The 24,177-nt window shown below is 44.6% G+C and overlaps 2 protein-coding genes across 2 annotated transcripts in view; both read left to right on the top strand.

Moving 5' to 3' along the window:
• Positions 1-13,576, top strand: part of plekhm3 (pleckstrin homology domain containing, family M, member 3) — a 37,306-nt gene extending 23,730 nt beyond the window's left edge. The window contains exons 7-8 of the mRNA XM_080479080.1: positions 10,365-10,522; positions 12,285-13,576. Coding sequence (XP_080335206.1) covers positions 10,365-10,522; positions 12,285-12,447 — 321 coding nt within the window. The 3' untranslated portion in view covers positions 12,448-13,576. The remainder of the gene's footprint in view (positions 1-10,364; positions 10,523-12,284) is intronic.
• A 7,369-nt stretch (positions 13,577-20,945) lies between these two features.
• Positions 20,946-22,875, top strand: fzd5 (frizzled class receptor 5). The gene has a single exon (XM_080478891.1). The coding sequence runs from the start codon at positions 20,961-20,963 to the stop codon at positions 22,569-22,571; it is 1,611 nt and encodes a 536-aa protein (XP_080335017.1). The 5' UTR covers positions 20,946-20,960; the 3' UTR covers positions 22,572-22,875.
• Positions 22,876-24,177: the final 1,302 nt, after the last annotated feature.

Consider the following 24,177-nt stretch of genomic DNA (forward strand, 5'->3'; position numbering starts at 1 on the left):
CCTGCTAACAGATCCATGACTCTTTAGCAATTAATGCCTGATGCTGCATAAGCTTATTTTGTTGGTTTCAGATTTAATAATAAATATTGCACATTGTAAAATTTCTAGAGAATAAAAAACATATTCTCACTAATAAAGGACACAGCGTGGTTGGATTATCGGATTGACCCGTCATGTTTGGTTACGTGTAAAACCCCCAAAATGTCTTTGTACTTCAACCTGAAGACAACAGTTCTGTAAAATGTCTTCCACCCTGTTGTATGAAACAGTTGTACTTCAAACAATACCTTACTTTTACAAATGTCGCCCACGTTTCTTTTTTTGGGAGCAAAAGTAAGTTAGGCAACAATAGTTGATTTAAAATGGTCACGTCAACCTTGATTTAAATGATTTCACTTCATTTATTAAAGGCTTCATGTGGTTGTACAGGACGCATGCTTATTCATTTATTTATTTGATTTTTCAGGGACCACGTACACAAACATTAGTCTTAAAGAAATGATGCTTCGTACCAGATTTTAGCCGTAGCTCGTTTCCACCTGCAGTCCCCGGGCAGCCACGCAACATAATAATCCGTATTTACAAATATAAGATGCAGTAACGCTGCTAACGCAGACATCTGCTCCATCACTAATATTTGCCAACAATAAACCCCCAAAACTCCTTTACTCGCCTCATGTTCTCTTATGTTGTTGAAATAACTGCAAATCGATGAGGCGACATTAGACGTATGAGGAAATACAACGTAAAAAGGCTGATAAGTTACGCACATTATTAACCACATTGTGCCATTGATGACTAATGACAATTAGTGAGCGACAATAATCTGCCTGCTGTTGCAAATTCTGACAAAGGAATAAAATCTCTAAAAATATAAGAGATTTATACAACAGTTTTATTGAAATACTAGTATGAACTTCTTCTCTGATGATACTTTTTCCGCAATTTGTTTGTCCTAAAGAAACACGTGGACTAATGCTAAACTTATTCTTAAGGTAAACACCAGCTTTCCTTTGTTTCTTTTTTCAATTGTCCTTGTCATAACAGTGATAAGAGAGGCTAATTCCCTCTAATAGCCTCACTTGGAACAGGGTGAGCTCTTTCGAGGGTCCTGATCCAGGAAAACAATGGTGTCGCTGGAAAGAATTCATATCTGGCGTCGTGAAAACTCGGCCTCTCGACTCGGGGCCCCATCTCGGTGTGTTGTCTCTCATTTAATCAGCAGATCTTCTTATCAAGTTACAAAGTGCCATGTCTCCGTGTGCCTGCAGTTAATAGTCACATCTGTTTGAATGTTTGAGGAAAAATGTAATTTGGAGAATTGGAATCTTTCATTTGCGGCAGATTAATCTGTTTTGCTGAGATCATGAGAAAGAGGGGGGGCACACACACACACACACACACACACACACACACACACACACACACACACACACACACACACACACACACACACACACACACACACACACACACACACACACATACATACACAGAGCCTCCCCTCAGCAGTTGAGTGTCGAGTCGTGGAGCTGAGTTGGGGGGTCAGAGGAAAGCGACCACAAATGACTGAAAAGTTCTTTTGTTTGTCATTATGCTCATTATGTTGGACCCTGCCCCGTTTTTTTTCTCCGACTCAGAGCACGGCCAGACTCTCACAGTGAAAGAGCTTGGAGCTCCTCTTCCATCTCCTCCTCCTCCTCCTCCTCCTCCTCCTCCTCCTCCTCCTCCCCCTCCCCTTCCTCCTTCTCCTCCTCCACTCCCACACTGTGTGTCTCTGCTTCACTAATTGGTCACATTCAGAATCAACAGGCAGAAAAACAAAGCGTGACATCCCTCCATTCTTTCCAACATCCCCTTGGCCTCACACACGCTCACCTCACATGTGTGTCTGTGTTTCTCTTTCTCTCTCTCTCTCTTGCTCTCTCTCTCTCTCTCTCCCCCTTGCTCTCCCTCTCGCCCTCGATCTCTCTCTCCCTCTCCCTCGCTCTCTCTTTTTCTCCCTGTTACAGCTCCAGGATTTACCCATAAAGCCCAACCTGGAGATCTCGCACTGATCTCCACAATAGAGCGTCTTTGGGAGAATCTGCTCTACTCACTCACTTAGTTCCCTCCCCCTTTTCTCCCCCTTCTCTCCCCCTTCTCTTCCCCTTCTCTCCCCCACCTCAGAGATTCTCAAGCACTTTGGCACTTAATTGGTTTTCCATATTAACAAGCTTGTTTCTTTTGATTCACCTCCTGAATAAAATGACGCTCTTAATCAACATGGCTTTTTTTGTTCCAGAGCAGAGGTCAGTGAAGGCTAACCCCCCCCCCGGCTAAAACACAGACCGCACTAGTCTTTTCACCTCACGACAAATAGCCTCCACCCATATCCCCCATTAGCAACCGGAGTATTTTGTGAAAGCCATATGTGTTTGTCTAAGGACACTCTGCCCTTTCCCTCTACTTGCCTCAACAACAGTTTCTAGGGTTTTGTGTGGGGACACAAAGTAAAAGTGTTTGTGTGTCTGCATGTCGCAGGCTTCCCACAGTGACACCCTGGCATTCCCTGTATGCCAGGCATGCCTCTCCACTCACACTTGTCCCAACACACAGAGACCTCTTCAGTGTATGTTAGATGTTCTCAGAAAGATTTAAAAACAAAAAAAAAAATTCCGCTCGTGGCTTTAAGTGCAGGAGAAGCTCTCACCCCTAAATACTTAACACTTAATTATAAGATAAGAAACGAACGATGCAGATTGTGACGTGCGCCGCCTCAAAAATGCAACATGTGAGGACCACCAGCTCTGCGGGGGGTCGGTTTGGGTTGCGCGTGTCTTTTTCTGTGTTTAGGATGCCTCCAGGGTCGTGTAGCAAGTTCAAGGAGGACTTGCTATCAAATTGATGTTTGCAAAACTAACCTAATCTAAACCTACGCAGTCGCTGTCTGTTAGAGCGCAGGATCACTGAATCTTCAGGACTGTCAGTCACATCGGAGTTTAAGTTGCATCTGTCAAAAAATTTTGCAAATGCAAACACATGCAAGTTGCTTTGGTGTATGAGATGCATTTAATTTTTCATGACCAGGCGAGGCTGCGCCCTCAGTAAACCTCGGTCAACAGCCGCTGTTACTGAACCATCTGGGAATTTGTTCCTCCAGCTCTGGGCTTTGTTCTTTCGGCCTTCTTTGTCCAATTCATCTTGGCAACATTTGGTTTTTGCTGTCAGTCAGACATAATAGTAAGTCGTCCTGCAGCCGCATTCTGTTGTTTTATCATCCGGTGGTTCCAGATGATATCAACTTCTACATTCTGATCTAAGTTAGTAATTAATATGTTGCATGACCGGCCAAATCAAAAAATGTGACTTGCTGTGCGGAAACTATCAGTGCATATCTGTAAGTGTGAGGGTTGCCTTTTCCAGATTCATTTTCTGGTTTAAATTTTCTATCATTTGCAACCAATTGTCGTTCTTTGAATGTTGTGAAAACCCATATTATTTACAATACATGACTATGAAGTCGAGCTTCTCATGCCAATATTTATCTCAACAGAAGCCTCGAGTCATGTCAAACTGCTAGTCCCTCAGTCGTCCTTCAGATTCTTTCTGTAAATTGAACCTTTTGTATTATGTTAAGGTACATTAGTGGTTAGTCTTGTTAACTGGCAGCAACTAGACAAAGGTTTGACTCCTGGTTGGGGCCTTTCCATGAAGAGTTTGCATGTTGTTCCTGGGTCTGTGTGAGTTTTCTGCTGGCAGGTTTCTTCTCGCCATCTAAATACATTGGTGACTCTTAAAGTGGATATACAACGTGCAATATTGGCCATCCCATACTAAAGGTTTTGTTCAAATATCTCTAATAGTGGCGTTAAAATCTGTGGCCTTATTAGGGATTCATTGATGGCTGTTGTAATGGTTGTGTGACCACAGGCAGCCCGCAGAAATCCTAAACAGTGTCAGATATTTAACCAACGCTGTTTTACTGCAGGACACGTGACTGCCGCTACGAGCAGCAGAGTTTTACCAGAAAATGAGCTGACAATCGAAGCGCTACCGGTGCTGCACCATAACAATAGTTTACCGACGAGTTAAAATACTCCTCCACTTCCTCGTTCTCTCTCTACTTCTGTGCTGAGACTAGTCTCTGCACTGGTGGAGTACGTAGTTGACGTACAGGATAACGTTGTTATTCTTGCTTTTGAAATACGTCGTAGCGGTTGTCAACTCAAACTGGGTGGAGAGCGACGTCGTGTAGTGAAACTGACAGCTGTGGACCCAAGTTTATGTCCTCTTTGTGTTTTGTGGTCCATTTGTGGAAGTGGCGACGCAGAAAACCTTGGTGAGCCACACACGCAGACAATCTCAGTTGGACAAGCGACTCTCGGTCCCAACGAGCTCTTGTGAGGTTTGATTAAAGTCTGATGGAGGCCTGAGTGCAGACCGAGAAGCTGTAAACAAACCAAATTAACCTGGTGAACTTCAAACCCATCATGTCTTTGCAGCAGATCATAATCAAGCCTTTTGCTGTCTTGAAACCTTTATAACGTTCAAGTATCTTTATTATCCAATTGGGGGCAATTAGTTCTGCAGTCAGCATAGACGACTGAAAACACACAACATCTGCACTGAGGACACCACGCAAATAAAATACTACAAAGCATTTGAAAGATCAACAGAGATTAATTAGTTTTAAGTTTTTGTTTTGTTTTATCTCTTCGTCTGAGCATGAAGTATCTGCAGCCAGAAGAAAGCAGCTGAAACTCTTGGTGGACACGGGGTCTGCCAGGATCAGAAGCTGCTGGAGAGTAGAAATACCAGCGCAATGGGCCAACATCCAGCTGAGCAAGTCGTGTTGCAGGATCCATGTGAAAACTGCTGACAATATTGCCATGAATTCACAGCTCTGAGTCTGCAGGTTAAACTGTTAGTGTGAAACAAAACCGCACAAGTGAGAACACCGCCTGGTTATTATAGATGTATGAACATATTCTCACAGTTCAGTGGAGGAGTAGTGACGCCAAAAGGAAAAACATAAAGAGATGTTGATTTTTTAAGTTGAATTGGCTTGTGTCTATAGCTTTAACATTAAATGAAATGTGTTATTAAATCATTCCAAGAGCACTGAAGACAATTCTGCTGCATCGTCTCTGCACTTTCCCCTGTATCTTTCACACACACTTTAGTGTATTGAGGTGATTTTTTTTGTTAGTTTTTTTGTCTTTTCACGGTGGAATGTCTAACCTTCACAGTCGTATGTAAATCTACTTCTTTAACGAGTCGTCTTTATTCACATACACAATCATTCATCACGCCTCCCGGACACATAGTTACCGTTGGTTTATTAATCTACAGAGAGATAGAAGTTGTATATCTCTTGCCTGGTTGGTTCAGTAGAGATTTTGGGAAACCCCCTCAAGACTGCGGTGTGCACACGTCGGCATACATCAGGCTTTCTGTGTGACAGATAGAGGAGAGGGTGTTATCCAAACACAGCTCACCCTGCTCTCTCCAGCCGTGTAATCCCAGCTGGCTTTCCAGGTTCTCAATGGAGCTGCGGTTGCGTGTGTGTGTGTGTGTGTGTGTGTGTGTGTGTGTGTGTGTCGGCGTGTTTGTGTGTCTCAGTGTGTGTGTGGGAGATGAGGGCAGGCGAGCGGCTGTTAAACAGCAGTTTTAGGGGATTAGGAGGTTTTGGAGCACAAAAACGCAGCGTGGAGCAGAGAGAGAGGGCGAACTGGAGGGGGAGGAGTCTGAGACGATGGCTGGAGGGAGAGGAGGTGAAGTGTGTGTGTGTGTGTGTGTGTGTGTGTGTGTGTGTGTGTGTGTGTGTGTGTGTGTGTGTGTGTGTGTGTGTGTGTGTGTGTGTGTGTGTGTGTGTGTGTGTGTGTGTGTGTGTGTGTGTGTGTGTGTGTGTGTGTGTGTGTGTGTGTGTGTGTGTGTGTGTGTGTGTGTGTGTGTGTGTGTTTTTGGAGGGAAAGAGGGTCAAACGGGGTTTGTCCTGTAGACTTAAAGGATATTTGTTTGTAGTGGGTTTCTTTTCTCTATCTGTTCTTACATGCAGCTAAAAGTATTTAAAGGTTTTTACTGACTCAGTGTGGATTTGCCTCAAGTGAGCTGCTATTTAGACTCACTGTCTAACTTTTTCTACATCAGTGCACAGCTGGCTTGTTCTGAAAAGCAGATTTAGAAACGGTGTAAGGACCTAGAGAAACGTAACTCAGGAGCTGAAACACTGCAACAACCTAAACTGTTACAGTGTATTTGTAGGACTGTTTTTAAATTGTCTCACCATATGAGAATAAAACCACAATCAGCATTGAAACTGGATGTCAGTGATGTAAAAGGGCTTCATTTTTGATTTAGTGTCTTGACTGTGGATTTAGATTTCTCTTAGATCAGAGCACTGTTTTTTGACATATACACAGTGAGGATGTTCGATTTTTCATTCCTGTTCATACACGAGGAGGCCTGTTACACAGATGATGGAGAGCAAAGAGTGTTAATGTGGTAAAGGTCTGGAGATTGGTATTTGAAATGTGAGCTTCATGGTTGCTGATAGCAGCCGACTGGCCTTTACATGCTGAGTTTACATGTTCTCCCTGTGCCACTGTGGTCTTTCTCCTGGTCCAGTCTAAATTGGCTGGAGGTGTAATGTGTGGCTGTTTCTCTTTCTCTAATTAGATGTTTGTTTTGTCTGGTTATCGTTTTTTGTTTGTACCCTGATTTTCCACTGTGTTCGCTGACATAAGCTCGGAAATGCTTTCCCTGTAACCCTACAAATGAAGGCTGGCAGTATTTCAAAAGATCCCACCCACCATGGACATCACCTGAAATGAGATAGAAATTAAGGGTAGTTAAATGGCTAAGAAATAAATAACACAACAAATAAATATCAATCAATTAATGATTCTATCACAAGCTCTCGTCCCGTCTCTGGATTGTCTCTGAGGCGTCAGCTGACCAGAAACAAAGATTCATTCTCTTCTGTTGAGTTTGTTATTTTCAGGATCACTCAGGGATTTGAACTCCAGACTTTTGGGTTTGAGCAGAAGTTGTGAGTCGGCCCTGGTTGGCGGTGGACAGACCTGCTGGTTGGTAGGAGGCTGGAGTCATCAGACATATTTTGGCTGCACTGTGTCGTTCATGATGCCACTACTGGTTTGATTTGTAGTAAATCAAATGGTCTCCGGCTGCTTCTATCAAGCAGAAAGAGCCAGGGTATGAACATTTCAGGGAAATGGTGAGAAACATTCTTCGAGAGAGAAAAGCAATATTAACCGACATAAATCAGTTTCGGAGTATCTCACTCTGTAAATTGAAAACTGCATCCGGGCTCCACGCACTTTTGATTTACTTGTGCTTTTCTGTATATTGCCCCCTTCGTCTTATGCCTGTTTACTCTGTCACCCTCCATCCATCTGTTTTCCTGCGCCTTCCTGCTTCGTTCCCACCGTCCCTCCAGAGGACCAGTCAGCCACCAGAGCTGTGCTGCCAGTCGTTTGATTCTGCCCAGTCCAATTATAGTGGGCCTTAATTACCGAGCCTGTCAGGCTCCATCAGGAGCGCCATTCGTCATGTGGACTGGGCTGGACCGGGCTGAGCAGGCCTGCTGAGGGCTGCTGTGGGTGGAAGGGGACACGTATATCCGTCTGCCCCTCTCGGTACCTGTCTGCGTGTCTGGAAACGTTTATCATCTCAGTTTAACGGCTTCAAGCGCATCGGGGAGACCTCATGGAAGGTTTTTTTTTTTTTTTTTTTTAATAACTTCACTCAGTAGAGCCTTTTGTTCAATCACTCCCATCACTATTTGACTTTATCTGAGTCAGATCAGAGGCTATTTTCTCACAGATAGCCAACGTGTCATGGCATTTAAACTCAGAATTAGTGCGAGAAAAAATATCTAATGGTGTCATTTTTCGGACATAACTTGTTTACAAATAAAAGAGAAACTATCCCAAGGTTTTTGAATACAGGCGACACAGGTTTTCCGTGTTGTAGTCGTTGTCACTAAAGCACATGTTTTGTTCCAGGATCTGGCCAACTTTAAAACACGAGTGAGTCATTCGGTCCTCTTCCTTTGCAGACACACAGGTGGAAGAGTCGCTGCTGCTGCTGCTCGTACTTTGAGAAGAACAAACATCCAAACTCAATGCAGATTTTCTCTCTTCATGAGAATCAAAACTGACTTTATCTTGCCAAAAGCCTCGATTATATCCCCACTTAGCAAACTGTAGTGTTGCTTGCTTCTATTTGATTTTAATGTGTAGTTTTGTGAATCTGTTATGTCCTCCTACATCACTATCCTCACTTTTAGCTGCTTCGACTGCTGTTTGGTCTCGTTTATCACACGTTCCGTTCAGAGATCAACAACACACATGTAGTTTAGTCCTTCTGGGATCTGGTGGGTTTTCTTGTGTGATTATTGTGGCCAATGTGCAGATTTAGAATTTATTGCAAAATCTTGTTCACACGTTCTTCCCTTTATATATTTTGCTTTGACTAAACTATCAACTGTTTCATATTAAAGGCATACATTTCAATATTCTTCATTCAGAAAAACAGGACTGACGTATAGAAGTTGAAGCAATAGAACCATTTTCTGCTGCTTCTGGAGAAAAACGTGTGTCGTTAGATGATTACGTTGTAGTTACTTCTATACAGATAAAACACATAAAGATTTTCTCATATTTCATACAAAACATTAGGAAACATTCATCTTCTTTTACAGTTAGGACCCAGTGGGTCCAGCTCTTTAGGGGCCGCTCCAAGACTCTCCGGGACCAACCCACATTTAGAATCGGATTGATCAATTGTGTTTAGTCACAAGTTTGCAAGAAAGAAAAATGGAAAATACCAGTTTCGTTGAATTCAATGTTTTCATTGTCGTTGTAGAAAATCCAATGAAATTAGGTTGTTCCTCACAGATTAAGGATACGATGGGTCAACAAAGGTGGAGAAGGTCATGAAAGCAATGAAACTGTGGATCAAAGTACATAAATATTACCGTAGTGGTAAAATATCAGATATTAGTTTGGGCTTGTCGAGGTGTGACGGACGTGCAGAACAGTCCCTGAACATCCTTCATGTGGACTCGCCTGCTGCGGTTGATTGTGTGGATTACACTCACCCTTTCTGTGTGGACGTGCTGTGACATTTACGTCTGTTCAGTGGAAAGATGTTAAAAGCATCTGGAGAGGTTGTTCCGTATGAGAGTGAACCTAAGAGCTCAGTATTTGTTAATATATGAAAAACAAAACACACACAGACACACACACACACACACACACACTGCTTTTTCCATGCGGGATCTGATTTTAACACTCGATTGGATCATGTTGATTATGTTGATTATATGGGGAATGCAGCGACGTTGTGCAGCTGACTGATCTCAATGGAAAGAACCAGGTTTTCACCCTTTTGTGTGATTTAGTGTAAACAGGATCAGTGAAGCCCAGAGTGCTGCGATATACGGTGTGAGTGTGTGTGTGTGTGTGTGTGTGAGTGAGTGTGAGTGTGAGATTTCTTCCTCCTCACTCCATCTCACGTCCTCTCGTCCTCTTCGTCTAACAAACAGCATGAAGGAGGTTATAATTGGGAGGTCCAGAGCTCTGCCAGGTGGAACCACTTGTATGTGAATACGGTCTCTCTCTCTCTCTCTCTCTCTCTCCACTCCCCCCCCCCCCCCCCCCCCCCCCCCCCCATATATTGTTTCTTTCTTTCTGTTCCTTCACCTTCCGTTTTGCTCTGTTACCTCTGCCTTTCTGTCTTATTTCACTTCCAGCTCTGTAAGTGATATTAATGCCATGCGGCAGAGTTGTTCAGTGAGTTTGTGCGTCTCGGCTTTTCTGTGCCGCCGCTTGAATAGACGAGCACAGCCCCCCCCCCCCCCCCCACCCCCTCCACCCTCCCCCCCTTCTTGAAGAAACTTGCCTGGCGTTGCCGTTCAAAGACGTTCACCTCATTTCCTTTCTTTGGGTTTCCTGTCCTGTTTCCCCGTCATTCGTGCAACACTTTGTTACAGTCGATTCCATTCGGACCCGTTTGTCTCCCTGATTTTCTCTCATTCGTTGTTTCTCAACAGTCTCAGACGTCCGCTTCATCTCGCACATCAAAATTGTGTGTTTCATCAAAATAGCAGATTTAGAAATCCCTGTTTGTTTTTATGTGTCGGCCATCTTTGCTTAGTGAGATGAAGCTTTTTTTTTTAACTGATAAAGGGAAAATAAACCTCTTTACACGTCTGTGTATTAAAGAATATTTGTTTTGCCGCACATCATCTTCCTTTCTGACGCTGCTAATCTCTCAGTGAACCATACCACTGTATACGAATGAAGCCACGACTGATGTGGTCCTTTGTGTTGTTCTTCTCGCTCTTCTCCCTCCAGGTCATTGACGGAAAGCTGGCTCCCTTCCTCTCCAAAGTGATCAAGTTTGCCAGTTCCCATGTTTTCGGCTGCAGTTTGTGTCGAGAGAAGGGTTTCATCTGCGAGCTCTGCCACAACAAGCAGGTCATCTACCCCTTCCAGGAGAACGCCACCCGCAGGTACGCTCACCTCTGTCAGAATGGGAACAGTTACACAGGCAGAGAAATCCGAGCTGGACTCTTCATTAATGTGACTCGTTCTGAAAGAATTTGATCTCGGGGATTTATAATTTCAGAAATTGCGTGAACTTTCCCTTTATGATGCTGAAAAGCACAGCGACACCGAGCCTGCCGTTTGTTAGTAACACTGCCGGGGGTGGTGGTGGGGGGGTTCCACGACACAGTCCAGATCCTCGTCTCCACCGGCGAGACTCAGAGGGACCGACAGCAGGGCGATAAGAGGCCATCGGGACCGGTTCCTAAAGAGAGACTCGCACACACCAAACGTGTTGAGCTGTTTTATGACTTGTGAGGAAGTGTGAAGTGTTGACTGATTATGGCTGCATCTGCTGTACTCGCTGGAGGAGAGCAGCCGAGATTCACAGAGCTGGACTCTGACTCTGACACCTGTAGGAAATGAGTTTCATCTGGACTCAAACACACATTCAGACTTTACTGTCACTGTCTACACGCTGACCGTCAGTATTAACCAACAGGTTAATGAACTGTTGGTGTTTGTTGTAAACCTATGATGCTCACTGAGCTTCACATGGCAGTTTAATAGTTTTAATGGACCTGCTAATAACATTTACTGATCAATTTTATCTACTTTGAAAACCGTGTGTCTGGTTGGTTGTGTATTTCTCTTTACTAATTATTTTTATTGTAATATTATATATGTGAGGATAGACTAGTAGGGTCATAAAAATGGAGGTAATAACCAGGCTGGATTTGATATAAAACACTATAAATTGTTTTGTTTTTTACTTGAAAACAGAAGCGAGAGTACAAATACTTCATTATTTGTCACCTACATAAAATACAGAACTTCATGGCTCATTGATATGAGATGGAGTAAAGGTATCGCTATAATATAGTTCAGCCTTTTATGTTTCATATTCACATGGATTTGAATCCTGATTGCAGCAAGACGGGCATTAAAAACTTGCTTTGTGCACAAAAAATGTGCATATTTGTTAATTTTTAACAGAAACTGTAAAAGGCCTTGCAGCATTTGAACAGACAGTGAATAATCTACTGTCTTCTTCGGTATAATTAAGGAGCATTTAAAATGAGCGGCATCCTTTCTGAGCTCTGTCAGAGGTGGTGTGTTTTTAAAAGTGGCTCAGTTGATGGTGGTTTGTGGTTTGATGCCCCGTCTCGCCTCGTCCTGGTGTTAAAGTGTCCTCTGGCCAGACACTGGACCGCGGCTGGCGCCGGAGCTATCATGGCCGCCGTTACATTGGTTCTCTGGTCAGGAAGAAGTGTGTTATTACAACTTGTAATTGGTAAATTGAATAATAATAATGATAATAATAATAATGCTTTAACTTGCCAATAATGTGAAAAAACAGTAGAAGAGTTTTTACCATCATGAGTTTGTATCTTTAATAAAGGGGAATGACGACGATAGCAAACTGAACAAAATTCAGCAGTGTAATAACTTATTACGTTATGAACTTCATCACAATGAAAAAATACCCAAATTATTCCATTATTGGTTGTTAAAGGCCTGTGTGTGTGTGTGTGTGTGTGTGTGTGTGTGTGTGTGTGTGTGTGTGTGTGTGTGTGTGTGTGTGTGTGTGTGTGTGTGTGTGTGTGTGTGTGTGTGTGTGTGTGTGTGTGTGTGTGTGTGTGTGTGTGTGTGTGTGTGTGTGTGTGTGTGTGTGTGTGTGTGTGTGTGTGTGTGTGTGTGTGTGTGTGTGTGTGTGTGTGTGTGCAGGTGTGACGGTTGCGGTGCCGTTTTCCACACCGAGTGTCGTCAGAAGGCTCAGCCGTGTCCGCGCTGCGTCCGCCGAGAGCTCCACCACAAGCTGCCGTCGTCCTTCTGGTCGCCGGACGACGACAGCCCCGGGTGTTTCCACCTGCCGTACCAGGACACCTGAGGCGGCGCGGCGAGGGTCCGGGGCGGCGCCGGGACCGCCACACAGGCCCAAGTGCCTGCGTTTCCGTCTGCAGGACTCAACCTGGTGACAGCTTTGACCACGGGACAGATATCAAGCTTTCAAAAGCGTCGTCGGGTTTGTGTGTGTTTGTGTTTCTGTGTGTGTGTGTGTGTGAGACGAACACACACACCCTGAGCTGAGCCCCCTTTGCAGTACTGTACGGACGCCATGACGGGAGATCTGCTGCTTCAGGCTCGACACACTGAACTTCTTCTCCCACTTTGCTGACCCACGGCTTCCTCCCTGCACCACGTCTTCACCTCCACCTCGTTCTTTTGTTGAAATGAAACGACGGAGCTCCACTCCACCAACTGTGCGGACTGGTTACAAGCTGAAAGCAGCGACTTTGAGAAAGTGTGATTTTCGAAAATTGTTATAAACACATCATGAAATCACTAATCAATTGTAACCCGTCTTATTTGAAACAATCTCAAACCATGTGACTGTGAAACCTTCCAGCTTGGAAACTGTAAAACCTTTGTAGTTTTCTTCTTTACAAGCGGCTCAGGTCAGGCTGCACGTCAGGGAAAACAAATTACACTGTCCTTCACTTCGCCGGGAAAATCAGTTTGATAATCATGTCGACGGTTTGGCAACTCTTCGGCGCTCGTTTGGGCCTGGTTTTAAAATTTGAGCTCCCACATAGATTCGATCAAAGATCGATTCTGTCTGTATCTTTATTTTACAGACTCCCATCAATCATCCAGCGGTGCTACGTTTATTTTTATTTTATTCGCTAAAGGTACATGCTCTCTCTCTCTTTCTCTCTCTCTCGGCCACCGGGTGGCAGTGTTGATGTCGGACCTTTCTACCAGCGAAGAAGTCACATTGTACATTCAACCTCAAAACAGCAGGACGTATAAGAAAACTTTTGCTTGTTAAATCCAGCAACTAAAGATGGAGACGTTACGATATTGACAACACTGATAATATGATATAAATATGGCATGGGTCAGATTCTAACATCCTCCGCTCACTCGTCGTTCAACGGGAGCAGCTGCGGTTTGTTTTTTCCTCTTTCATAATGTAAAGAAACATTAAACTTTATCACACTGATTGACGCAAACTCAGCTTTGTATGGACGTCTTCTCTTCGCCTTCAACTATCGTCTCCGTCCCGATTCGCTACTTTAACCTCATGGAATCGGGGCCACGCCCACTCCGTCGTCCGCGTGCGCGTCTCAGCGTTTCCCAGCCCTCGTATTCCCATCAGGCTGCGGCAGTTTAATATATTGACTGTTAATGCTATAACCTATAGCATTAAATTCACCTCAGTTGATCCAAAGTGTTTGAAGAAGCAAAATACAAAGAGTTTACAGTCGGATCCAGGCTTCAGAGTATCAGATTCAAGTCTCTTAACAGGTTGTTTATGGTGTCGATGTGGAACGAAAACTGTTTTTAACCCCGATTTCCTTTGACGGAAATGTAAAATGCACTGAGACATTAATTTAAAAGGGACTGGTCAGTCTGACTGTAACATAAGAAGAAGAAAAAAGAAAACGGGGGGGGGGGAGCAATAATACCCTGTAACTTTCCCTCTCATTGTTGCCTTTCCTCCCCCTCCGGCGGCCCGGCTTTACTCACGTTGAATCTTTCCCTCATGATAGCGGCTTTAGCGTTTTAGTATTTCTATGCAACCTAGATGGCCTTTAGAATCTTCTGCTTTCATGTGTAAAGGTCTGGTTTGTCCCGACGCTGCGTTTCCGTCCCGCTTTCGGTCCAATCTACGGACACTTCAAACAAATCCCACCGAAGTGTTTCGCTCACCTGATAAACAGGGGGAAATTTCAATATTAACAAATAGGCGTCATAAAGTTAATCCGTTTATATATCAATAGTCTCAATCCAATTTATTAGAATTTTCACGTGCAGTTTTTCCATGTCTGGTGGAAATTTCTTATATTTCTTGTTTGAAGGGACAAAAACTAAATTCTGGTCCAGAACCAAATTTAAAGTAAATCAATGTTTGAAGCTGCATTTCATTTATTTAATTCCATTGTTTAGGTGCTGAATATGATTATTCTTGCATGAAATGATTTTTAATCTTTTCATTTCTTGTAGCTTTTATTTTAGTTTTCTTTTCCTCATATAAATGTAATTCATAGTCTTCATAATAAATCGTTGTTTTTTTTTTTCGAGCTTTAAGATGAAATAACGTTGGATGGAAACGCAGCGACTCTCTTCTGCTCCGTGTCGTCGGTCTGACCTCTTCTCTCAGCTCTCCTCTCTGATCCTCGTCCTTCAGCTTGTTTGAGCCATAAAACACTTGAGTGAAGGAGGGGGGAAAAAAAAGAAAATCTGTGTAATCAGATTACAGACTCCATATCTGGTTTTATTCAGGAATATGTGTTTGTTGTGAGGATTCATGTTTAAGAAGCATGCAGGGGCAGTGTAGACCGAAACATGTAGTTAAAAGTGTGTGCGTGTGCGTGTGCGTGTGCGTGTGTGTGTGTGTGTGTGTGTCTGCTGCATTAAAAAACAAAAAACAACCTGGAGTATGTGAAGCTTTTAGTTCGTATCATTTGATTCACTCTGTTTGTTTACTGTGGAGCTCAGCGGGTGTCAGGGATTGTTTCTTATTATTATTATTATTGTTGTTTTATTCTTTAGTCATGAGAGTATTACCTCGTCAGGTCTGAGACACGGAGCCTTGTTGTCCTCTATCTGCTCTCGGCTCATTAAACGTGTGAAACTAAATCATCATCAAACTTTAACTCGGTCCGAGTGGACGGCTGGACTCCACCTTTAGGACCGGCTTCATCCACACAACGACCGGACCTCCTCGCTTCCTCAAGAGTCAAAGCACATTACGAAACTACGAAGGAGTTTCTACTCTGGGAGGGATTTGGGATTAATTGGGATTTTTCTTGAGCAATAATGTGTGAGACTGTAGAAGTGTCCCACGACTCGCCTCCACCGTTCAGTCTGTGCACGACGGACGGAAACGAAAACCTCCGCTTTACTTCTTAATATGAAAAAGCACAAGTCTCTCTGGTGCACAAATTCCAAACATGCAGAACTGAAGGACTCCTGCTGGGCTCCATCCTTCGCCGCCGCCGTCGACGTAGCTGAAGCTGCTCGTTTTGTTCACTTGATCAACTCGAAGAGCAAAGTCCGACGTTTTATTTCCTTTGTTTGTATGAAGTTTGGTTTGTTGTCCTTTGATTTGCTCTGATTTGTTTCCCTTGATGTTTGTTTAAGTAGATTTGACATAAAGCTGAACTCGCAGCTCCACCGTGTCCCAGTGAAAGACTGTAAATGTTCTTTATGTTCCAGGCACCTTTTTATTCACCGCAGATTGATTTGGGATCAAAGTTTCCTGTACAGTATTTAAGCAGAACAACTGGACTGAAATGCTCATCCTTTTGCACTTTTTAAGTTATTATATTGTCGTTTGTGGCATTGTTTACGTTTCCATCGGAGCCAAACTCTTATGCAAGTACAGGGAGTTGTTTGTTTGTTTGTTTTTTGTTTCAGGTTTGTCTGCTCGCCACTGATGCCAATAAAGACAAAACTTCTTAATAGTGAAAATGTTTGGACGCTGCTGAAACGTCATTCCGCAGGGCTTCATTGCTTTGCTCAGGATTTGAACCAGCAAACGTCGTCTCTCTGGAGTGCTCGGACCCAAAACGAGTTGAGCACAAAGTGCGTTAGTTCCGTTTTTTAGAAAACAAGTCCCGAGATCGTCAGGAAGGGTCCGAAATAGACCCAAGTGTAATTAGAGCCGATCCAAAGCTCAGTCACCCTGAACAGACCCACATGGAGAGAAAAGCCCCACCGTCCTCATCCTGCCCCGGCTAACGAGCCCCCGGACGCCGCTGCTGCCCCGCAGAGCGCGCTTCTCAAAAACTCAAAGTCTCTTCGGTTGGTTTTGGAGACGAAAAGCAGAACCCGGCAGCCGTACATCAGAACCGGAACCGGATAAGAGACGAAGCGTAGATTTAATGTAATGGTGTGACTCTCAAAGCAGTGAAATCAGTGTGTTTTCCTTCTCACGTCATTCAAAATAAGTCGGTCCAATAAGAAAAATGAGAAGTAAATCTATATGGGAACAAATGAAGATTCATGGCGCCCTCTAGTGGCCGCGGTTCATTATGACAGCAGCAATATAGCAACGATTACTATCCTCAGCGCCCGTTTGCAGCGGGTCACTAGTCCCACAACGTTTCGGAGCACGTACACAAAAACCACGTGAAAACGTGAGTTAAACTCTGGAATAGTGTGCGACCACTTTAATGATTAATGATTCAGTGGAAAAAAACAAAAACAATCTGCCAGACAAGTCAGATGGGATTTTGTTGAAAATGGGAGCACAAACACAAAAGACACACCAAAATGAGAAAACTTGAACGTTCCTACCAGGAAAGTGGGACGTTGGTTCTCACTACATAAGGCAACACGTCTTAATGAAACTAGGCAGACTAGAATAGCCTGACCGTCATAGGTTTAAAACAAAATAATAAGGGACAGATGAGAACCTGCTGGGGGGCAACTGGATGCTGCTCATCCCACAAATGCATGCTCCGTACAGCTATAGCATTATTTGAAATGGGAACAGCCTCTTTGACTTGCCGCTGCGCCGGGGAAACGAGCTGTTGATGGAGACGACTCCCACCGTCGGTCGTCGGCTCGTGAGCCTGAACTTCACGATCCCGTGAAGACGAGAGTCTCGTGAATAAAGGCGGCCGTAGACCTGCCCGACTGAATGCGGATATTGTTGCGAGGGGAGCGGGGTGGGGGGTGGGGGGGTTGGTGCTCAATCATTCGGCTGTGATGTACGTGGAGCGGCCGGCAAATTGGAGCTGAGTGTCGACCGCGCTTAATTGTCATCGCCAATTAGTGCATTGTGGGACGCCCACAATGGATCAACTGTAGCGAGTAGAACGGGGTCCTTTGTGCTTCTCCAGTGGCCTGCGAGCCAGTCAAGACTCATTTAGGGCCCGAACAACGACGGGGCAGAAATGCCAACGAAAATGAAAACAAAAGACAGTTTAAGGAGGAAAAGGGGACAGAGGGAAGAGAGGAGGAGGAGGAGGAGGAGGAGGAGGAGGAGAGAAGGGCTGGGCCTCCACTCTCCCAACATAAGAGGAGAGCGTGCACACACACACACACACACACACACGCGGTACCCTCAACCCTCCTCGACATTGAGCGAGCTGCAACACAAAAGCTGGCCGGGCCCCAGCGTTCCCGCTGACCTGCTTGTTCAGAGGCTCGTTGGGCCACATTGACGCTTTCAGCAGCTCGTCAGTGTTAAAGGCTAAATCCACTGTTTTCTATTTACAACCTGGACACAAGACGACATCCTTCTAAAAAGGTTTTAGGACGGGGACTCAGTGGCGGCAGCAGGAATCAAGTTTTTGGAATCAAGTTTAAATACATTCCCATGCAACATTTTCCCCAAGAGATCCTGAGTTTTGTGAAATGAAACAAGGCTGAGTTCGTCTACAACCACATTTCCTCCCGACACTTGAGACCGGCTAAATGACATGTCATTATTTAAAAATTAGTTTTAAACAACATGAAAACATCAGACAAATGCAAAACCTGAGAACTGCAATGTTTAAAAAAAAAAAAAAAAAAGCATGCCAGCGACACAAGTTCAAAAAAGGACAACAGAAGATCGATGTCGATTTGTAAAATCCTCTGTAACACATCGACGGGTCCCGAGACGTTCCAAATTATTGTCCTGGTGGAACTTTATGAACACAGCACGCCGGTTAATCAAACCTTCTTTGATTTGATTTATTATGTATTTTCGTGCATCAGACTGATCAGTTGTGTGACCAGTGAAGACGTCTGTGGTCATTTGTAAACTAACGGCGTCAGACATCAGTTTCTTAAAGGGAAAGTAAAGTTTTGAGATAAAAGGCGTTTTAAAGTAAGTTGATTGTTGGGTGTTAGATAATGTAGGAGTGTGTGTGTGTGTGTGTGTGTGTGTGTGTGTGTGTGTGTGTGTGTGTGTGTGTGTGTGTGTGTGTGTGTGTGTGTGTGTGTGTGTGTGTGTGTGTGTATCCTGTGGTTACCTGATCAGCCAGCGATGCAAGACTGTTTGTGTTCTTGCAGAAGTCTTAGTCAAACAAATCTGGCACCAGGAAAATCACTACAAGCACAACCATGTACGTGTGTGTGTGTGTGTGTGTGTGTGTGTGTGTGTGTGTGTGTGTGTGTGTGTGTGTGTGTGTGTGTGTGTGTGTGTGTGGGTGTTATACACCAGAGATAGATGCCCTGCAGGCTTCAGCCATGAACTCTTCACTGTTTGCTTTAATTTGTGAGTGTAACCTGAGAGAGACTCGTCTTGGCCGATGTGCTCAGCACACACACACACCTTCACCACTAAACACACACACAAACACACCTTCTGAGACCTTTGTCCCCCCGGAGAGCATCATGACCTTTGGCCAACGTGTCTGTGAGTCAAAGAGAGAGAGAGAGAGGATTAATGCTGTCAAAAACAGAGTATTTCTCAGGGTTGACAGACATATTTGCAAATAAAACTCAGTTATTTTTCTATTTGTGAGGTGTGCATGTAGAACAGAGTATTATTCTCTAGTCTTCATTCCTCCGGTAATATCTGAACTTCCGCAGATATGAATTGTTTAACACACGGGAGTTCAATCATACTGTATTTAAAATCGAACCTCGGACAGTTTGTATGAAGCGTCTGGGCGTCATCACACAACTAAAATAAAGATCCCACAACTAGAATTGAATTACTGAATGATTATATACATAATGATGATGACGTTTGCTCATGTCAAATTCTGATAAAACAAATCAATACCTGTGTCTTTACGTGAATGTAGCACACATTATTGAAATAAATAACTCAATCAAGTAACTTTATGAATTATTGTGATTTGCTTCCATGATGTATTAAAAACTTATTTTTCTTTTTTAGTATATCATATAGCTCCAGGATTTGTTCCCTCTATGTGGAGCACTTTTACAATTATATGAAAAACAATGCAAAAGATAATAAAAAAAATTAATAAAAAAAAAAAAAGAAGAAGATCCATTTGTGCTTTTTAATCCTTTAACCTCACCTGACACCTTCAAGCTCTCCTGGTGAACTTTGACCTCCTCGTGCAGGAAGGAATAAACATGATTCACTGAGGCGTTCATGGACTTCGGGAATATTGAGACTCAGTCACACCAGCGAGTGAAAATCAAGGGTGGGGAAATACTATTAATTAAATAAATAAACCAAGATCAAGGCTACAAACAAAGTTTGATTCCAACGAAAGAGGTTAGATGTTATTCAACACTTAAAAGTTACAATATGTTAGTTTTATTTTGATTGTTTGTTTTGTTTTAATAGAGGTCAAACTTTAGTTTTGTTTAAAATGTCGCTGACTTCAATCCAATCCAAGCTGCTCGTCAGAAAACAAGCCTGTTAACTCCATTGGATGAAAATAAATCTTAAAGGTTCCACTTAAGACGTGTTCTTTATACAAAATATAGAAATACAAAAATGGACCTCAAAGTTCATATTCAAATTGAGGAATTAAGACTTATTAATCATTTTTCATTTGATGACGTGTGTTTGATACAAAGTCCTGACCTTACTTCTAAAGGCAGGGTGTTGATATTTCCGGGGGGTCCTGAACGCATCAGCAGCGGGTGAGACGAGGAGGCGCTGCAGCGCGCGGACCAGACGGACTTTATTCCGTCCTCAGACGCATACAGCGCCGCGCTCACCCACCTGATCTCCCTGGATTCTAAGTCTCTTTCTCACCCTTGGAGGGCTGCGGTCATCATTTCCGGTGCATTTCTATCCGGTGACCGTGGAAAAAGTGGAAACTTGTAAAAACAAAAAAAAGTTTTTCACCAAAGATGTTTTCAAAGTTTCCGGCGGAATAAACAGACAAGTGGATTTTACGCACCGGGCTGCGGTTGTGCGCTCACACCGGACACTTTATTCTGGGAAACTGATTTATTCTTTTTTTTTTCTTTCTATTTCAATAGACATGTTTTTGTAGTTGTTTTTTTTTTTTTACCCCCAGCTGTGGCTGTCAGGATGCGTCTCTCCGCGCTGCAGGCTGCTCGGGCACAGAAACTGTTACTGGATCGTTAAATTCATTGAAACGTGACCGCCGGAGATGAACTTTCTCCGTAATGATTGCGGGAGCTCTGGTGAATGATTGACAAGCTCTCACAGGGAAACGGACAAACTGGATTTAACTGTTTTAATCATTAAGAGGCCGAGGGGGGGCTTTGACCCGGGGTTTTGTGTTTTTTGATTTCTCCTTGAACGGAATGAAAATCTGCTCTTGATTCTCCCAGAAGAAGAAACAAAAATTAATTAAAATTAAAAAATTCAATGACAGAAAAGTAATGATTTTAAACATGGCATCTCGAGGACACGTGTGCAGCCTGGTGTTCCTGCTCCTCTGTCCTGGTCTCACGTCAGGAGCCTCCAAGGATCTGGTCTGCGAGCCCATCACGGTGCCCATGTGCCGGGGGATCGGCTACAACCTGACCTACATGCCCAACCAGTTCAACCACGACACCCAGGAGGAGGTTGGGCTGGAGGTGCACCAGTTCTGGCCCCTGGTCCGGATCCGCTGCTCTCCAGACCTGCTGTTCTTCCTGTGCAGCATGTACACCCCGATCTGCCTGCCGGACTACCGCAAGCCGCTGCCGCCCTGCAGGTCCGTGTGTGAACGGGCCAAACGGGGCTGCTCCCCTCTCATGAGCCAGTATGGCTTCGAGTGGCCTGAGAGGATGAGCTGCGAGCGTCTGCCCAAGCAGGGCGACGAGACCCTATGCATGGACCAGAACAGCAGTGAGACCACCACCCTGGCGCCCCCATTTCCCAAACCGACCCCCAAAGGCAGGACCAGACCCCCGAGCCCTACGCAGTGTGACAGGGAGTGCCGCTGCCGGGACTCCCTGATCCCCATCAAGAGGGAGTCTCACACTCTGTACGGCCGGGTCCAGACCGGACCGGTGCTCAACTGTGCCCAGCCCTGCCGCCTGGCCGACCTCTCACCCGACGAGCGCGCCTTCACCAGCTTCTGGGTGGGACTGTGGTCGGTGCTGTGCTTCATCTCCACCTCCACCACCGTGGCCACCTTCCTCATCGACATGGAGCGCTTCAAGTACCCGGAGAGGCCCATCATCTTCCTGGCAGCCTGCTACCTCTTCGTCTCGTTGGGTTACATCATCCGGCTGGTGGCGGGTCACGAGCAGGTGGCGTGTGGCGACAGCGGTCTGGGCGGTGACCGGATGCACATCCTGTACGACACCACCGGCCCCGCCCTCTGCACCCTGGTCTTCTTGTTGGTGTACTTCTTCGGCATGGCCAGCTCCATCTGGTGGGTGGTGCTGTCCTTCACCTGGTTCCTGGCGGCGGGGATGAAGTGGGGCAGCGAGGCCATCGCCGGATACTCTCAGTACTTCCACCTCGCCGCCTGGCTCATCCCCAGCATCAAGACCATCGTGGTCCTGGCTCTCAGCTCTGTGGACGGGGACCCTGTTGCTGGGATCTGCTATGTGGGAAACCAGAGTCTGGAGAACCTGAGGGGATTTGTACTCGCACCTCTGGTGGTTTACCTCTTCACAGGGTCGCTTTTCCTCCTGGCTGGTTTCGTGTCTCTGTTCCGCATCAGGAGCATCATCAAGCAAGGCGGCACCAAGACGGACAAACTAGAGCGGCTGATGATTCGCATCGGGCTCTTCACGGTGCTCTACACCGTCCCCGCCACCATCGTGGTCGCCTGCCTCGTCTACGAGCAGCACTACCGGCCCGGCTGGGAGCGAGCCCTGGCCTGCAGCTGCCTCTCCGAGCGCCAGCGCCTGGGCCTGAGCCCGGACTACGCCGTCTTCATGCTCAAGTACTTCATGTGCCTCGTGGTGGGCATCACTTCAGGGGTCTGGATTTGGTCAGGAAAAACCCTGGAGTCCTGGAGGAGGTTTGTGGCCCGCTGCTGCCCCTGCTGGCCAGAGAAAGCCACTGCCCCGCCCTCCATGTACAGCGAGGCCAGTACGGCTTTAACTGGTCACACTGGAAGTGGCCTGACGACTGGGATCTACCAGAAATCTGCTCCGTCCCATATATGAACCGACCGGTAGACGGAAACACTTTGACGGGACCTCGGTTCACCTTGGGATTCAATATGTAAAAAGGGAAAATTAAATCGTATTGGTAAACAGAGGAAAAGCCAACAACGGACACTCCGAAGGGAGTTTAACTCCAACTAGTCAAAGTGCTCAAACCAGACATTCATCGGAGGTGAACTGGATCTATAAGTCCGGCTTCTTCCTACCTGCTTATCCCGAGTACGGACACAAATACATATTTATTAATGTACATAGTGTAAATATTTGCTGTACAAAAGAAAAAAAAAGTGTGATATGTTTAGTTTATAACCACAAACTGAGTGGAAAACACCAGAGAAACTAATGTGAGTGGAGCTGTGTAAAGTGGTGCATAAAGGTGTTGTTGTACGTGTTTTGAGTGTGTTTGGTTTGAGTACACCGTTAAAAGTGTCACGAGGAACCGTCCTCATTTTGTTGCTTCCTTTAGGATTTGGAAACTGTTTTTTTTTTTTTTTTGTATGTGTTCGGTCTTTACACTGGGCTAGTTGTGAAGTCACTAAAGTCTGGGAGATGAGAGACGTCATGTTGAGTTGTAAACAGGCATGAAGCTGCAGGACACTGATGTTGGTCTTTACCGCCCTCTGCTGGCTCACAGTGACACTGCGCTCAATACAGAACCTTCATCAAGATCGCAGAGCCCATTTAAAGAGTCATACTTCAAATGTATGATTTACTACAACTATTGCAGTATCGTCTCATTCTTAACATTTAATTCTATTCGAAACTCTTATTTCCTCTAAAAGACCTCACAGTCCTTGAACTTCACCTTGAGAAACCCTATTTATCTCACATCTATATGTCTTGATAAAAAGGAAGTAATGTACGTGGTTGCATAGATAACTTGATAAAACAAAATGCCTAAATTTAGGAGTTCCACAAAGAGAGTATTTTTTTAGTGTTTGATCAAAACGTCAAATTCTAAAATCCATTCAACTCATTCTCAAAGAAATGATAAAATTCATCAGTAAACTAAGATTGACTTTTGGAAAAATATAATTTCCCTTTATTCCTGATACTCCAAAGTTTAAACATGAGCGAGGTTTGAGGGACATCGTTGCCATGTTGGACTTGTTAAAGTGAAGATGATGCTGAAGTAGGTTTTAATGTTGTATCCTGGTATTTACTCAATTTACTACTTTGAGATTTCAAAACCAACTTGAGGATCCAAAATAAGTGATTGTTTGTTTCTGGTAACCTTCACTCCATTTGAAGAACTGTAAAACGTCACGTTGAAAAGGCGATATGAAAATCAACTGCAGGAGTTTGTGACGACGTCCGTAATGAAAACGGGGGGGGGGGGGGGGGGGGGAGGAAGTTCAAGTGAGTTATTGTGAATCGGAAGCCGATTATTTTCAGGCTTCCGCCCCCCCCCCCCCCCCCCCCCCCTCCCCCTCCCCCTCCCCTCCTGTGATGTTTGATCTCTTCCCTGGGTATCGATGTGTTGTTCGGACTACTGTGTGTTCACATGCTAGATGATACCTCTAATTTATTAGTCTGTGTGTGAGTGAACATGATTGCATGAGAGGTGATGAATGCCAAAAAATAATAAAGGAAAAAAAAATGTTGG

The sequence above is a fragment of the Lipophrys pholis genome, assembly GCF_963383615.2.
Source record: "Lipophrys pholis genome assembly, chromosome: 13".
Classification (NCBI taxonomy): Eukaryota; Metazoa; Chordata; class Actinopteri; order Blenniiformes; family Blenniidae; genus Lipophrys; species Lipophrys pholis.

Excerpts from the sequence above, each read along its gene's own strand:
- fzd5 (XM_080478891.1), top strand. The coding sequence starts at position 20,961 with ATGTGCCGGGGGATCGGCTACAACCTGACCTACATGCCCAACCAGTTC.